General features: G+C 41.4%; 1 protein-coding gene across 1 annotated transcript in view; it reads left to right on the plus strand.

Annotated features, from left to right (window-relative positions):
- Fam184b (family with sequence similarity 184 member B) overlaps positions 1–16,297 on the plus strand; it is a 109,630-nt gene that overhangs the window by 57,607 nt on the left and 35,726 nt on the right. The window contains 2 exon segments of the mRNA XM_047567465.1: positions 10,474–10,584; positions 12,095–12,202. Of these exon segments, the coding sequence (XP_047423421.1) occupies positions 10,474–10,584; positions 12,095–12,202 (219 nt within the window).

Below are 16,297 nucleotides of genomic sequence, written 5' to 3' on the forward strand. Positions count from 1 at the left end.
AAAGGACTGTTAGTATTTTGATGTGAGAAGGAAATACGTTTGGGGAACCAGGGATCGAATGCTATGGAATGCTATGGTTTGAGTATGATTTGGTCCCTCCAAAAATCAGGTTGGCATTAATCCCCATTGTGAATGCAAGAAAGCCTGCTTCCTGTGCATATATGAGAGTCGGGTGCAAAGAGGCTTTATGCAAGTGCTCTATAAATGCTGTAAATCAGTGACCCCTGGAGCCCTTTTCTCCAGGGTGCAGCAATTCATACTTTGATAGCATTCATCTCTTTCCATGACTTTGTGGTTGTTTTTCCTTCCCTCTTGAGTTAGAAGAACATTAACTTCCTGTTGAAATCCTCTGGATCACTCTGAGCTGAGCTGGACATGGACATACTTCTTACTAGCCTGTGTTTTTCAGTTGACTCAGAAATTTTGTTTTCTGACAGTAACCCCATTATTCTGCACCTAAAACAAAACTTTTTTTAAAAAAAATTTTTTAGTTGTCAATGGATTTTTATTTATTTATATGCAGTGCTGAGAATTGAATCCAGTTTCTCACGTACGCAAGGCAAGCACTCTACCACTGAGTCACAACCACAGCCCTAAAACAAAACTTATTCATGATAAAAATGATTGCTAAAGTCAGTTATATCTGTTTGTAGGGGATTTTTTTTTCACTTTAGGTTTATCTGTCAAGGCAACAACTGAAGGCCCTGGAAGTTGTACTGTGTGAGGTTAGAAATAGCCATTCCTTTTCACCGAAAATCCCTATGGCAGGGTATTTTCATGTGCTGTTACAGTAAGCATGTCTTGGCAGAGTTAGTCTCTGGACCACAAAGCATGTTAAACCAAACTTTCATTCAATACAAAGCTTTGGTAGATGAGAAGTAATTAATAAAGTTTTTAAAAATCAGAATTTTTTGCTGAGGGGTTCTAATGGCTGTTTAAGTTATCTCAACTTGTTAGGTATCAGAGGATGATAGACATTGTTTTTAGGAAATTAACTCCCCAAACACAAACCCTGCATAAGGGTTTCAGGTTTACTTAAGAGGCTATATGAGAAGAATGGAGAAACTTTGGAATGTATAGAGGAAAATGGAGGGGGGGTGGGGGAAGGAAAGATAATGAACTGAGACAGACATCATTTCCCTAGGTGCATGTATGATTACACGAATAGTGTGAATCATCATCATGTACAGCCATAGACATGGAAAGTTGTACCCCATTTGTGTACAATGAATCAAAATGCAGTCTGTGAAAATAAAAATACATATTTAAAAAAAAGAAGAAAGAAAAAAAAAGAGGCTATGTGCAACATGGTGCTATACATCCCTGTCACATGACCCTATAATCTAATCATGTGGCTCTCTTCTACTGTTTTAAATGACTGATCCCAGGGACAATACTAAGGGCCACCCCAGGGCCACTGGGCTGGGCTAGGTTTGCCCCACAGAAAGTGTAAAAATGTCATTCAGATGATCAGCAGCACATCTTTTTAGATGTTCAAATCAAAAGCCAGGGAAGCTGGCTTCTCTCTCACCCCTAACATGTCATCAGCCACCAAGCCTATGAATTCTCTTCTATTCTGATGGTCCTGGAATATCTCCACATCCTTCTGTCCTCTGGCTCCACACTGATCCAGTCAGCCGTCATCTCCTGATGGACCAGGTGATAACCTCTCTGCCTCCAGTTTCCCCACTTCGTGAAATCCAGTCTCCCTTCCTGCAGATCTTCTGATAACTCCCCCGTGGTCTCCAGCTTTCCAACAACTCCCTGTCATTTTCACAGTGGAGTTCCGATTCTTCACGTGGTTTGTAAGACCCCACAAAGACAGGCTCCTGTTTGCCTCTCCTGTCTCATTCCAACCTTCATTCATTCCATGTTCTTTCCTCTGGGCCTTTATGCATGGCTTTCCTTGATGAAGAACATCTTCCTTCCCACTCCCACACTCACCTGTCTACTGATCTCAGTAATGTAATATTCTCAGTTTAAATATAGGTCTTTCCACAGGTCTTCCCTGCCCAACCTAGTGATGCTGGGGTCTGACACATGGCACACCTGTCCCTACATTAGCATAGCTTTTATCACCCTGTCTTCATTTCTTATTCTATATAAGCTTTAATAGTAGTACTTAATTGCTGTTCACTGTGCATTTTCCACTGAGATGTGTTGTTCATGACTACACCTGGCCGTATGTGGGAGCGTTATAATGGCTCATGAAAGGCAGCTGTCACATCTTGTCCCAACTTTGTGTTCAGTAATATCATTGTAGTAACTTGAATTGACCACAGTAGGAGTACTTATACCATGAGAATCACCGAATACAATGATTTGTTTTTATTTTTATTTTTTTTAGAAAGCCAGTTGTTAATCATTTATCAAACCACACTGACCATATCCCTAGCCCTTTATCCTGGTAATTGGCATATGGTTGCTATTCAGTTAATAGTGGTTGGCTGACTGAATAAATGACAGGTTTCCATTTGACTCCAGAGCAGCCCCAGTTATACAGGCCTTTGACCACATCTTGTCCTTCACCCCTGTGAAATAGAACAGGGTTCTTGTTCAAGCAGCTTCTCCACCCTGCTTTGGGAAGCATCAGGGGCTGCCTCTGGGGACGCTCTCAGCTTCTCTGTAGCAGAAGTAGGAAGACCTTTCAGCCAGGCCTGCCTCTGTACTACATTAGCATAGCTTTTATCACCCTGTCTTCATTTCTTATTCTATATAAGCTTTAATAGTAGTACTTAATTGCTGTTCACTGTGCATTTTCCACTGAGATGTGTTGTTCATGACTTCTCCTGTCATGAAGTGGTACCACACTTCCATAAGAAATCAGGAAAGAAGCACAGCCAAGCAAGCCTTTCCCTAGCTCAAATCTTGACCTCTAAATTTACTGACTGCATGACCTTGGGCAAGTCACTTAACTTCTTTAAGCTTCATTTTATATCTTTATAATAAGCTTTAATAGTAGAACCTAAAACAGGAGTTTTTCATAAAGGTTAAAGAGATAGATCATCTGTCAAGTACCCACTAAACATATGCATTCAGTAAATGTCAGTCACAACTGCTGTGTCTACCTACTCTAAATTAGATCATAAAGGTTCATAATCAATTGTCAGCAAAGAATAGCTGCTGTCCAACTGTCAGATACAATAGCCTCAAATTCATAGGAAATGCTGGGGTTACCCTGAGCATAGTTCTGAAACCTTATTAAACCTCTTGTACTTTCCTTTTTTTTTTTTTGGGTGCTGGGGATCGAACCCAGGGCCTTGTGCTTACAAGGCAAGCACTCTACCGACTGAGCTATCTCCCCTGCCCCCGTACTTTCCTTTATGTTCTTACTCTAGCTCTTCTTCTCCAAACAAATGCTTTAATGTATTCAGATGACTCCCGAATGTATACTCCAACCTAAAACTCTCCTCTTAATTCTGAACCTGTATATCCAACTAACCACTTTGATATTTGGCAAATGGCTCAAACTTAACACATGCAAACAAACTCTTCAGACTCTCTCCAAACCTTCTCCCTCTCTCATGTTCATCTTTGTCAATGGATGCACCATTCTCCCCTTGCTCAGGTCAAAAATCACAGTGTCCTCTTTGATGGAGTGTTAGTTAGCTTTGTGTTATGGTATCAAACTATCTCAGGTGGTCAACGTATAAAAAGAGAAGGTGTATTTTGGCTCATGGCGTTGGGGCTATCGTGAGGCAGAACATCACGGCAGGAGCACTTAATGGAACAAAGCTACTCACCTCATGGCTGGAAGTGAGAGAGAGAAAGAGGAGGGACTAGGGTTCCATAGTCCCCCTCAAAAGTGTGTCCCCAGGGACCTGAGGACTTCCCACAAACCCCATCTCTTAAAGTTTCCACCACCTCCCAAGAGAGCCAGCTGAGTCCTAAGTCTTTACCACATGGACCTTTGGGGACATTCCTGGTACAAACTATAGCAGACGCTTCTCTTTTCAGCCAGTCCTGTCACTCTGCATTCCAAATGCATCCAGAGCTCTGTCACTGCTCACTGCCCGCGCTGGGGCCATGGGTTCAGGTACCAGCAGCTCTCACCTCTGTTATTGCAGCAGCCTCTGCTACCTTCCTGCTGTCGCTGCTGCTCTTCCCATACTGCCCTCTTCATCTGTCCCCAGGACAGAAACCAGCAGTGATCTTGTTATTTAGATTTGAATCTTGTCACTCCTCTGCCCACATATTGCAAGGCATTCATTTTTTCCCTCCCCTTCACCCCTCCCACCTCTCTTTTCCCTCTATACAGTCCCTCCTTCTCCATTCTTGCCCCCCTCCCACCCCCCATTATGTGTCATCATCCACTTATCAGCGAGATCATTCGTCCTTTGGTTTTTTGAGATTGGCTTATCTCACTTAGCATGATATTCTCCAATTTCATCCATTTGCCTACAAATGCCATAATTTTATTATTCTTTATAGCTGAGTAACATTCCATTGTATATATATATATATACCACAGTTTCTTTATCCATTCATCAATTGAAGGGCATCTAGGTTGGTTCCACAGTCTGGCTATTGTGAATTGAGCAGCTATGAACATTGATGTGGCTGCATCTCTGTAGTATGCTGATTTTAAGTCCTTTGGGTATAGGCCGAGGAGTGGGATAGCTGGGTCAAATGGTGGGTCCATTCCAAGTTTTCTAAGGAATCTCCACACTGCTTTCCAGAGTGGCTGCACTAATTTGCAGCTCCACCAGCAATGTATGAATGTACCTTTTTCCCCACATCCTCTCCAACACCTATTGTTGCTTGTATTCTTGATAATCGCCATTCTAATTGGGGTGAGATGGAATCTTAGTGTAGTTTTGATTTGCATTTCTCTTATTACTAAAGATGGTGAACATTTTTTCATATGTTTGTTGATTGCTTGTAGATCTTCTTCTGTGAAGTGTCTGTTCATATCCTTAGCCCATTTGTTGATTGGGTTATTTGTATTCTTCGTGTAGAGTTTTTTGAGTTCTTTATATATTCTGGAAATTAGTGCTCTATCTGAAGTATGAGTGGCAAAGATTTTCTCCACTCTGTAAGCTCTCTCTTCGCATTGCTGATAGTTTCCTTTGCTGAGAGAAAGCTATTTAGTTTGAATCTATCCCAGTTATTGATTCTTGCTTTTATTTCTTGTGCTATGGGAGTCCTGTTAAGGAAGTCTGATCCTAAGCCAACAAGTTGAAGATTTGGACCTACTTTTTCTTCTGTAAGATGCAGGGTCTCTGGTCTGATTTCAAAGTCCTTGATCCATTGTGAGTTGATTTTTGTGCAGGGTGAGAGTTAGGGGTTTCGTTTCATTCTGTTGCATATGGATTTCCAGTTTTCCCAGCACCATTTGTTGAAGAGGCTATCTTTTCTCCATTGCATATTTTTGGCCCCTTTGTCTAATATGAGAAAATTGTATTTATTTGGGTTTGTGTCCATGTCCTCTATTCTGTACCATTGATCCACCTTTCTATTTTGGTGCCAATACCATGCCATTTTTGTTACTATTGCTTTGTAGTATAATTGAAGTTCTGGTATTGCGATACCCCCTGTTTCATTCTTGCTGCTAAGGATTGCTTTAGCTATTCTGGGTTTCTTATTCTTCCAGATGAATTTCATAATTGCTTGCTCTATTTCTGTAAGGTACGTCATTGGGATTTTAATTGGAATTGCATTGAATCTGTATAGCACTTCTGGTAGTTTGGCCATTTTGACAATATTAATTCTGCCTGTCCAGGAACATGGGAGATCTTTACATCTTCTAGGTCTTCCTCAATTTCTTTCTTCAATGTTTTGTACTTTTCATTGTAGCGATCTTTTACCTTTTTGGGTAGATTGATTCCCAAGTATTTTATTTTTTTTGAGGCTATTGCAAATGGAGTTGTTTTCCTCATTTCCCTTTCAGATGTTTCATTGCTTGCATATAAAAATGCTTTAGATTTATGCATGTTGATTTTATAGCCTGCTATTTTGCTGAATTCATTGATGAGGTCTAGAAGTTTTCTGGAGGAGGTTTTTGGATTCTCTAAATATAGAATCATGTCATCAGCAAATAGTGACAGCTTAAGTTCCTCTTTTCCTATTTGAATCCCTTTAATTTCTTTGGTCTGCCTAATTGCTCTGGCTAGAGTTTTGAGGACAATGTTGAGTAGAAGTAGTGAAAGAGGACATCCCTGTCTTGTTCCCATTTTTAAAGGGAATGCTTTCAGTTTTTCTCTGTTAAGAATGATGTTGGCCATGGGCTTAGCATAAATAGCCTTTACAATGTTCAGGTATGTTCCTACTATCCCTATTTTTTCTAGTGTTTTGAGCATGAAGGGGTATTGTATTTTGTCAAACGATTTTTCTGCATCAATTGAAATAACCATATGATTCTTATCCTTAAGTCTATTGACATGATGGATTACGTTTATTGATTTACGGATGTTAAACCATCCTTGCATTCCAGGGATGAACCCCACATGATCGTGGTACACTATTTTCTTAATATGTTTTTGGATACGGTTTGCCAATATTTTGTTAAGGATCTTTGCATCTATATTCATCAAGGATATTGGTCTAAAATTTTCTTTCCTTGATGTGTCTTTTCCTGGTTTGGGTATAAGGGTGATATTAGCTTCATAGAATGAGTTTGGTAGGGTACCCTCCTTTTCTATTTCCTGGAATACTTTGAGAAGTATTGGAATGAGTTCTTTTTTGAAGGTCTTGTAGAACTTGCCTAGAATCCGTCTGGTCCTGGACTTTTCTTGGATGGTAGGTTTTTTTAATGGCTTCTTCTATTTCATTGCTTGATAACTGATCTGTTTAAATTGTATATGTCCTCCTGGTTCAGTTTGGGAGGAGCATATGTCTCTAGAAATTTGTCAATGTCTTCAGTAGTTTCTATTTTGTTGGAATACAGATTTTCGAAGTAGCTTCTCATTATGTTCTGTATCTCAGTGGTGTCTGTTGTGATATTTCCTTTTTCATCAGGAATTTTAGTAATTTGAGTTTTCTCTCTCCTCTTTGTTAGTGTGGCTAAGGGTTTGTCTATTTTGTTTACTTTTTCAAAGAACTAACTTTTTGTTTTGTCAATTTTTTGAATTGTTTCTTTTGTTTCAATTTCATTGATTTCAGCTCTGATTTTAATTATTTCCTGTCTTCTACTACTTTTGCTGTTATTCTATTCTTCTTTTTCTAGGGCTTTGAGCTGTAATGTTAGGTCATTTAGTTGTTGACTTTTCATTCTTTTCTGGAATGTGCTCCATGCAATGAATTTTCCTCTTAGTACTGCTTTCATAGTGTCCCAGAGATTTTGATATGTTGTATCGTCATTCTCTTTGACCTCTAAGAATTTTTTTATCTCCTCCCTGGTGTTTTCTATTATCCATGTTTCATTCAATAGCATATTATTTAGTCTCCAGGTGTTGGAGTAATTTCTGTTTTTTATTTTGTCATTGATTTCTACTCTCATTCCATTATGATCTGATAGAACACAAGGCAGTATCTGTATTTTTTTGCATTTCCTAAGGGCTGCTTTGTGGCATAACATATGGTCTATTTTTGAGAAGGTTCCATGTGCTGCTGAGAAGAAAGTGAATCCGCTCATTGATGGGTGGAATATTCTATATATGTCTATTAAGTCTAGGTTATTGATTGTATTATTGAATTCTATGGTTTCTTTGGTTGGTTTTTGTTTGGAAGATCTATCTAGTGGTGACAGCTGTGCGTTGAAGTCACCCAAAATTATTGTGTTGTTGTCTATTTGATTCCTGAAATTGAGAAGGATTTGTTTGATGTACAGGGATGCACCGTTGTTTGGGGCATAAATATTTACTATCTTTATGTCTTCCTGATTTATGGTTCCCTTAAGCAGTATGAAATGTCCTTCTTTATCTCTTCTGACTAACTTTGGCTTGAAGCCCACTTTATCTGATATAAGGATGGAAACCCCCGCTTTTTTACTGAGTCTATGTACATGGCAGGTTTTTTCCCATCCTTTCACCTTTAGTCTGTGGCTCTTTTTCTATGAAATGAGTCTCTTGCAGGCAGCATATTGTTGGGTCTTTCTTTTTAATCCATTCTGCCAGTCTATGTCTTTTGATTGATGAGTTTAGGCCATTAACGTTCAGGGTTATTATTGAGATATGATTTGTATTCCCAGTCATTTAGGCTTATTTTTGGTTTTTAATTTGACTTGGTTTCTCCTTTGAGTGGTTTTTCTCTAAGGTAGTTCCTCCCTTTGCTGACCTACATTGTTGTTTTTCATTTCCTCCTCATGGAATATTTTGTTGAGAATATTCTGTAGCTCCGGTTTTCTATTTGTAAATTCTTTTAACTTTTGTTTATCATGGAGGGATTTTATTTCATCTTCAAATATGAAGGTTAGTATTACTGGGTATAGGATTCTTGGTTGGCAACCATGATCTTTCAGAGCTTGAAATATGTTGTTCCAGGCCCTTCTAGCTTTCAGAGTCTGGGTTGAGAAGTCTGCTACTATCCGTATTGGTTTCCCCCTATATGTAATCTGATGCTTTTGTCTTGCAGCCTTCAAAATCCTATCTTTATTTTGAATGTTAGGCATTTTCATTATAATGTGCCTTGGCGTGGATCTGTTGTGATTTTGTGCATTTGGTGTTCTGTAAGCCTCTTGTATTTGATTTTCCATTTCATTCTTCAGGTTTGGGAAATTTTCTGCTATTATTTCATTGAATAGGTTGTTCATTCCTTTGGTTTGTATCTCTGTGCCTTCCTCAATCCCGATAATTCTTAAATTTGGTCTTTTCATGATGTCCCATAGTTCTTGGAGATTCTGTTCATGATTTCTTACCATCTTCTCTGTTTGGTCAACTTTATTTTCAAGATTAAATATTTCGTCTTCATTGTCTGAGGTTCTGTCTTCCAAGCAGTCTAGTCTTTTGGTGATGCTTTCCATTGAGTTTTTTATTTGGTTTATTGTTTCCTTCATTTCAAGGATTTCCGTTTTTTTTTTTTTTTTTTTTTTTGAGAATCTCTATCTCTTTGTTGAAATGATCTTTTGCTTCCTACAGTTGCTCTTTCAGCTTATTGGTATTATCATTCATTGTCTGCATTTGCTCTCTTATCTCATCCTTTGCTTCGTGAATCATCTTAATCATGTATAATCTGAAGTCCTTTTCTGACATTTCTTCTACCATACTGTCATTGGATTCTATTAATATAGAATCTAGATTTGTTTGGGTCATTTTCTTCCCTTGTTTTTTTTTATCTTGTTCATGTATCTTCCCCTCTAGCAGTGCAGATCTGGGGTATTGCGGATTTCCCCCTATAGGCTTTTAGTGGCCCTATAGGTTTCCAAAACCTTTCCTTTAAGGGGAGATCAATATTAGCAGTGCCCAGTTCAGACACTAATGCTAATCTAGGGGTTTATAGAGCACTTGGGTGAATGCTATTGGTCTGAATTTATGCTAATCAAGTTGGAAAAGTACCAATGCTGTTAGTTAGCCCTGCAAGCCCATTCAGGTTTGCTCCACTTCCATTTCCTACTGCTCCTTAGGAAATAGGAGGTTGAGGTCTGATCATGAATGCTTGGAGTTCTGGGCTGCAGCACTGGGTGGAGCGGGCATCTGCCCCAGGCTGCTCCCAGTGCGACAGGTCAGCACACCTGGCTTGCCTTAGCCCTGGCTCACTGTGCCTCAGGCCCGTGCTTGCATGGTGGGCTCCAGTTGGCCATGGCTGGTGCTCACTGCCTGCATCCGGCCTGTCTGGGCCGTGACTACTGCTGCAGGACAAGTACTTGCATTCAGTAGGGCTCAACAAATATTCGTTGAATGAATGAGTAACACAATATCTACCTAAATTTCAGCTAAGAGAAATTCACTATATCATCCCATCCTCTACCTGCACAATTTTTCCAGAACTTAAGCCAGATCAGAATGGCTAGGCATCCATAAGAATAACCATACACTTATTTGTTGACCCGTTAACTGTACTAGGAACAATGTTCAGCACGTAAGTAACAGCAGGTCACAATGAGTTTAAGAATGGGCTAAGATGGGCCGTGCCACTCACGGCCCATCTTAATTAAGGGTCTCCATAATTTCCCTTTGTCTGGATCCACTCTGTACTGAGGCTCACAGGCTGTTGGAGGGACCACCAGGGAGGCAGCTCTGTGAACCCCTCATTCTGATCAATGTCTGAATCCTGCTGAGATGGAGAGATTCTGTTCTACTTTTAACATTTCCTGCATCTGAGAATGCATTGGGTTTTTAACTTATGAGATACTGAGAATTTTGTTAGAAAATATTCAAGGTTCTACCTCATCCTAGCCCATCCTCCTATATATCATACTTTTTGGTATGGATTCAAGGCATGTTTTCTTTTGACCCTTTTGTACATTTCCGATTCATGTTCTGACAGTGTTTTATGACTAATCTTTTTTGATCACTTTGCGAATACTTCAGGGCATGGACAAGTAAGTGTCCTGTTTTCATGCCTAGAGTGGCTAATATCCTTCTAATCATTGCTTAGGAAGTAGAAGCGCAGTTGGAAGAAATGAAGAAGAAATCAGAAAAGGAAATAAGGCAGTTGGAAGAAGAGAAAACAGCCCTAAATGTGAAGCTTCAGAACTCTCTGCTTGAGGTAAACCCTCCAAAAATGCAGTGCTTGGGTGTGATGATTTGGGTCCTGGAAGTTTCAGGCTGAGATGCAAGGAGCGTCAGGAACTGGCCCCACCTCCTTACATCCTCAGAACAAAGAAGAGGGCACTGAGCCAGCAAGGCTGTCTTGGGGGCATAAATTTAACTGCGAGTAACAGAAGCCTGATTTATAGAGGCTTAAACAAAGAGGCCTGCAACTTCTCACATGAAAGAAGGACACGGGAGGCAGCCGGTTGACTCTGTAGCTGAATAGTGGTGCATCTGCGGTCTCCCCAGCTCCAGGGCCCCATTATAACTTCCGTGGGCCCGAGGCACCTGTGCCTTCCTGGACTCTTCCTTTATAAACAATAAAATTTATCTTTTATGACTGTGTTGATCGGAAAATGAATATAATCCAGGCTGTGTTGTTTTTTTCCTTCTGATTTTAAAAGAAATGAAATGTTTTCATGAGTCCTTAAAGGTACTGAAGAACTAGTGGAAGAGGTTGAAAACAAGGCCCCAAGGGCCATTTCTAAGCCTGATTATACCAAAAAATTCAAAGAGGTTTTCTTTCCCTGCCCTCCCTCAACCTCTCAGAAGAGATCTGTGTCTCCTGCCATCCCCACGGGCCCAGTGGAACTGGTTCCTCAGCTCTGGCCCTGCACCACAATCTCTGGGAAAATTGTTTTTCTTTCTCTTTTCTTTTTGCTGTGTCTCTTACATGATAGACAAACATGTATCCTAGGGAACTTTTAAGAATAACAGAAGCCATGTAAAAGAATGTATATATTGGCTGGGGAGATAGCTCAGTTGATAGAGTGCTTGCCTTGCAAGCACGAGGCCCTGGGTTCGATCCCCAGGACCGCAAAAAAAAAAAAAAAAAAGAATGTACATATTCATGGAGGTCAATCCAAAGAATGAATGAGTGTGATAGAACAAAATCTGGACTAGTAGTTAATTCTGGAAGTGGGAGAGGATGATGGATCAGGGAGATGTGTAAGGAGCCACAATTATATTTGTGTTTTTACTTCTTCAACTGAGCAATGAGCTTTCAGGATTGACTATATTCTTGCCTAAACTTTTTATCTATTTCTGAAATTATCATTTAAATAAAAAAATCAATGAGCATGCTATGCTTGTGACAACTTATCAAGAGATGGGTTGTGGTGAAAAGTCTCTGTTAAAGAGGCTTCTATCCTAACCCAGGCTAAGGTGAGGCTGCACAGCAGAGGTTCGTTTCTATGCCCCTCCCTCCCATCCTCCTGCTGCTCACTCACTCTTTCAATTCCTCCCTTTCTGTTGAGCCCTGATGCCAACCTTCATATTGTACCTGGGCTACTCTGTCCTGCAAGACTTAAGGTGGCTTCGTATATGCATATGAGACCAGCCCAGTTATTCTGAGTGGGATATCAGGACCACATCATAGAATTTCAGAATTGAATCCAAGATTAATGACCATGTGCAAGAGGGAGGACTTCATTTCATCGCCTTGTGTTTCTTGTCTTCCATTTCAGGTTTTAAGGCTGGAAGAATTTATCCAACAGCACAAGGTAACTCCCCGGAGAGCAGAGGAAAGGCCCCAGGACTCCGACCACGAGCACTGCACTATTGTGGAGACCAAGGTAATTTCTAGCTTCATCTGCCTTAGTTAGGGATATTTCTCTTCTCGTTTTCAGCATTCTCATATCCCCAGTGACACATGCTGATGTTAATGTGCTGCCTGTCCCCCCTCAGCACTGCCAAGTGCCTGGCGGGGAAGAAAGTCACCACAAAATCCATTTGCAAAAACCATGAAGGAAATAGAGTTCTGAGTAATTATCTTTGCGGCCTGAAAAAGAAAAAGGCTGGTCAGACTAATCTTCTCTGAGAGCCACTGCCTGGCAGATAGAAGGGCCTTTGACTCTGTCCAGCATTAACCACAATAACAGCCTCCCGCCACCTCCCCCACATCCTTGTTCTCATTTACTCTCACCATAGCCCTCCCATGTGAAGGTGCCCTTTCAGGGAAGCTTCTGGATGGTAGAAACTGGCTCCTGAATGTCCTGCTCATGGTAAGCTATTATTTTCCTAGGATTGCCATAATGAATCACCACATACTTGTTGGCTTAAGCAGTAGAAATTTATTCTTACATAGTTCTGGTTACCAGACATCTGAAATCAAGGTGTTAGTAGAGTTGGTTCGCCCTGGAAGCTGTGAGGGGTGCTTGACCCAGTCCTCTCTCCCAGCTCCTGGAGGCTGCTGGCAATCCTCGGCTGGCAAACCCAGCCCTCCAGCCTCTTCCTGTCATCACATGACCTCCTTCCCTGTACGACTGGGTTTTCACATGACCTTCCTGTAAGGACGTCAGTCATTGGACCCACCTTAATCCAGTATGATCTCATCTTAATGCATTACATCTGCACAGACCCTAGCCCAAATAAGGCCCCATTCACATGTACCAGGGCTTAGGACTTTATACCTTCTTGGGGGCACAACCCAATCCACAACACATGCATCGTAGACACTCACTAACATCCATTGTGTAATATCAGAGATGTAAATAGTCCCTGCAAAGTTGGTGTTTGAGTCCCCGAGGTTGAATAACACTTTTGATTCCTATTTTGGCAGCACAAGTCATAACCCACTGACTTAAATTTTACTTATTTTATTGCTGCCCCAAATGTCAGTCCACTTCAGACTTTAGGTGGGAAAACACTGATAGAGCTGAGTCTGAACCTTACCATGCTAGCCTTGTGGACTCAGGCACAGTTCAGATGACAGCTGGCATGACATACCTAACTAGGATGATCCATACTCAACCACATATTCACCAGAGAGGAAGTGAGCCAAAAATCTAATGCACGTAGATTTGAATAATAATTAACACTTATATGGGAGCTGGTCAGTGATGGAGCACTGTTCCCATCTTTCATTTCACTGGAGTTTTACAATAAACCTGCAGTGCACCCATTTTACAGAGGGGGAAACCAAAGGTCAGAGTAGTTAGGTGACTTTTCCATGTCAATAGAGATAAACAACTGAGTCAGGACTGAAACTACTGACTTGCCCCCATCTCACTGCAAGAGAGATAACACAACCAGGATGCCTTTCAGATACAGTAGTCCCTAACTGTGTGTCTCAGGGTTAAGGAGGTGACCAGGACTCCCTGGGGTTCCCTCTGACACCAAACTGGAGAACAGCCCTTGAGCAGCCTCCTCATTCCTCTGTGAGCCTGGAGGAGAAGCCTCAAGGAACATAGGTATCTTCTTTGGCAGGGGTGGTACCTTCCTGACCTGAGTTCATCTCCATCCTTTCTGAAGAGTCTGCCTGAAAAACATGCAGATATTTTCTTTCTCCCTCCATTTCTTAAGAACCAGCCTCTGAGCTAGCATTCAATACAAAAGTTCCTGGTCCCAGGGACAGCTGAACTTTGCACTGCTTCCATGTGGGATTTTACAGAAAAGTTGTTTCTCAAATATTCAAGTATCTCTTAGCTCCTCAAAGTGACTGCCACAGGAGCAGGGACCAGAGTTGGCTGGGGCCCTCACAGATGAGGTTAACTTTAAAGCAAGGGTGATATGCTGGAGACTAAGTACTAGTGCAGCTCAGGAAGTTTGTGTGGCAGGCTGTGTTTTCAGGAGGGAGCACAAACACATGGAAGCTCGGAATGTGCAGAGCTGCTGACCAAGGGTCTCACAGTCAAGGTCAGGTTGTCCATGAGCCAGTGCTATCACTGCAGCTCAGGGACTCAGCTTTAGCACTTGACTTGCCGTGGTGGATCATTCCTGGGTGTGGGTGCTGAGTTGTGCATTGCAGGGTGTTTAGCAGCATTCCTGGCCTCTGCTCGCCAAACACTGGTAGACCCCCGCCCCAAACAAAATGGCTCAACCAAAAGTGACTCTAGACACTGCCAGGAGCAAACTTATCTCCGTTGGAGAACCACGGCTGCACTGAAGCAGCAAGTTCTGGGGAAGCCCAAGGCATGAGCGCACATTAAAGAACCATAAGCCAGGAAGGGTAGCCTCCCCTTGTCCCTTGCTGGGCTCAGTGTCTAGAGAGAAATGTAGACACTGCCTACATGGAGTTGCAGGAGGGACCATAACAAATACAACTCCCGCTTGATTAAATTCAATATGCACCTTACTCATTCATTCCAGGGTCATTTGTGGAATACTTAGAAGGTACCAGCCTCTGAGCTGAGTACTAGAGCAGGTAAATATGCATAAGAAAATAACTTTAACATGATGTGGACATGTAGTATAGAATTAAACATCTTGTGTTATGTTTTCTTTTAGGCAACTATTATGCACTTTGCAGGTACTGAAAGCTTTCAAATTAAGTGCCCTTTTCCAATAAGTAGTCTATGTACATAGTACAGAATTCAAAGTAAAAGCATCTGCCCTCCCACATGCTCCCTGTCCCAGGAAAACTACTTGTTTTGTTCTGTTTTACTTCTTATATACCCTTTCAGAACTATACTCTGTATTTCAGGTATAATTATAGATATTTTCTCATATATAATAGCATATTCTCCTGTGCTCTGTTTTTTTAAATTATATTTCATACTTGGAAATTGTAACAGTGGTAAACTTCCATACAACTTCACTTTAAAAAAAAAATCTGTCTAATTACCTTTGTACAGAATACAATACATTTAGTCTTTCCCTTCTAGTGAGCATTTAGATTGTTTTAGATCTTTTGCGATTGCCGATCATACTTCAATGGATAGCACCGTAGAGGGTATAGTGGTTTGGCACATTCGCTGATGAGCAGCATACCTGGGTTCTTACTTACTGGATAACATTGGACAAATATTTGACAGCTCTTTGTGTCAGCTTTCTCATCTGTAATATGGCGTACTACCTACCTCAGAGGGTTTTGTGAGAGCTAAATGAGAATATACGGCATTCAGCAGGAGTCACTAACTATTCCTGTTGTAGAACTTGCTGGGTCCAGTGGCACGTGAGAGTTTAATTTTGACAGGTACCATCACCTTGCCTCCCACTGAAGTGGCTCCAGCCTCTACTCCTATCTGCAACACACCTGCCTGTTTCCATCAACCTCACCAACATAGTGAGTTAAAACGCTTTCTGAACTTCACCGGTTGCAGACTTATAATTTAGTTCAAATACGCAGCCTCCTGCGTGGCAGCTCTGCCTCATCTTGGCTGATGTGTGAGCAGCCTCCTGAGTGCAGCCAGACTTCCAGCCTCACAGGAGGATACGGGGGTGGACATCATGCCGAGGAAGTTGGGGGTCTTAAACAACATGAAGATTGATCTGCTGGTGGGACAGGGCCATCGGAACAGGGTGATCAGGGACAGCCTCCCCATGATGTTCTTGATAGGTCAGTGGTTATAAAACTTAAATCAGTTCAAAGACTTAAGGGGGTTTAAGCTCAGGCTCTGCTTAAACTGTCCTGCTAAAGCACTTCAGTGAGTCAAGAGAGATATAAATAATAACAGCAATTGAGAGAAGAATTTCCACACCACCCGCTGAACATGCAGAGAGGGTTGCCAAGCCTGGGTGTGGCTCTGACTTGTTGGCTGGGACCTCATTGAGCCTTTTATCCTTGTTTCTTATGTCCAGTCCCCTGATTTTCTTAGCTTCCTAATGTCATTCATTGGTTTGCAGAAAGTCATTTTGGTCCTCATAATTCTGAAGGAAAACCTTTTTATAGAAGACTCCTTTTGTACCTGGGTCACACTGACATAGGGACAGAGAAGGGTAGAAGTTTT

This window comes from Sciurus carolinensis, chromosome 10 (assembly GCF_902686445.1).
Source record: "Sciurus carolinensis chromosome 10, mSciCar1.2, whole genome shotgun sequence".
Taxonomy (NCBI): Eukaryota; Metazoa; Chordata; class Mammalia; order Rodentia; family Sciuridae; genus Sciurus; species Sciurus carolinensis.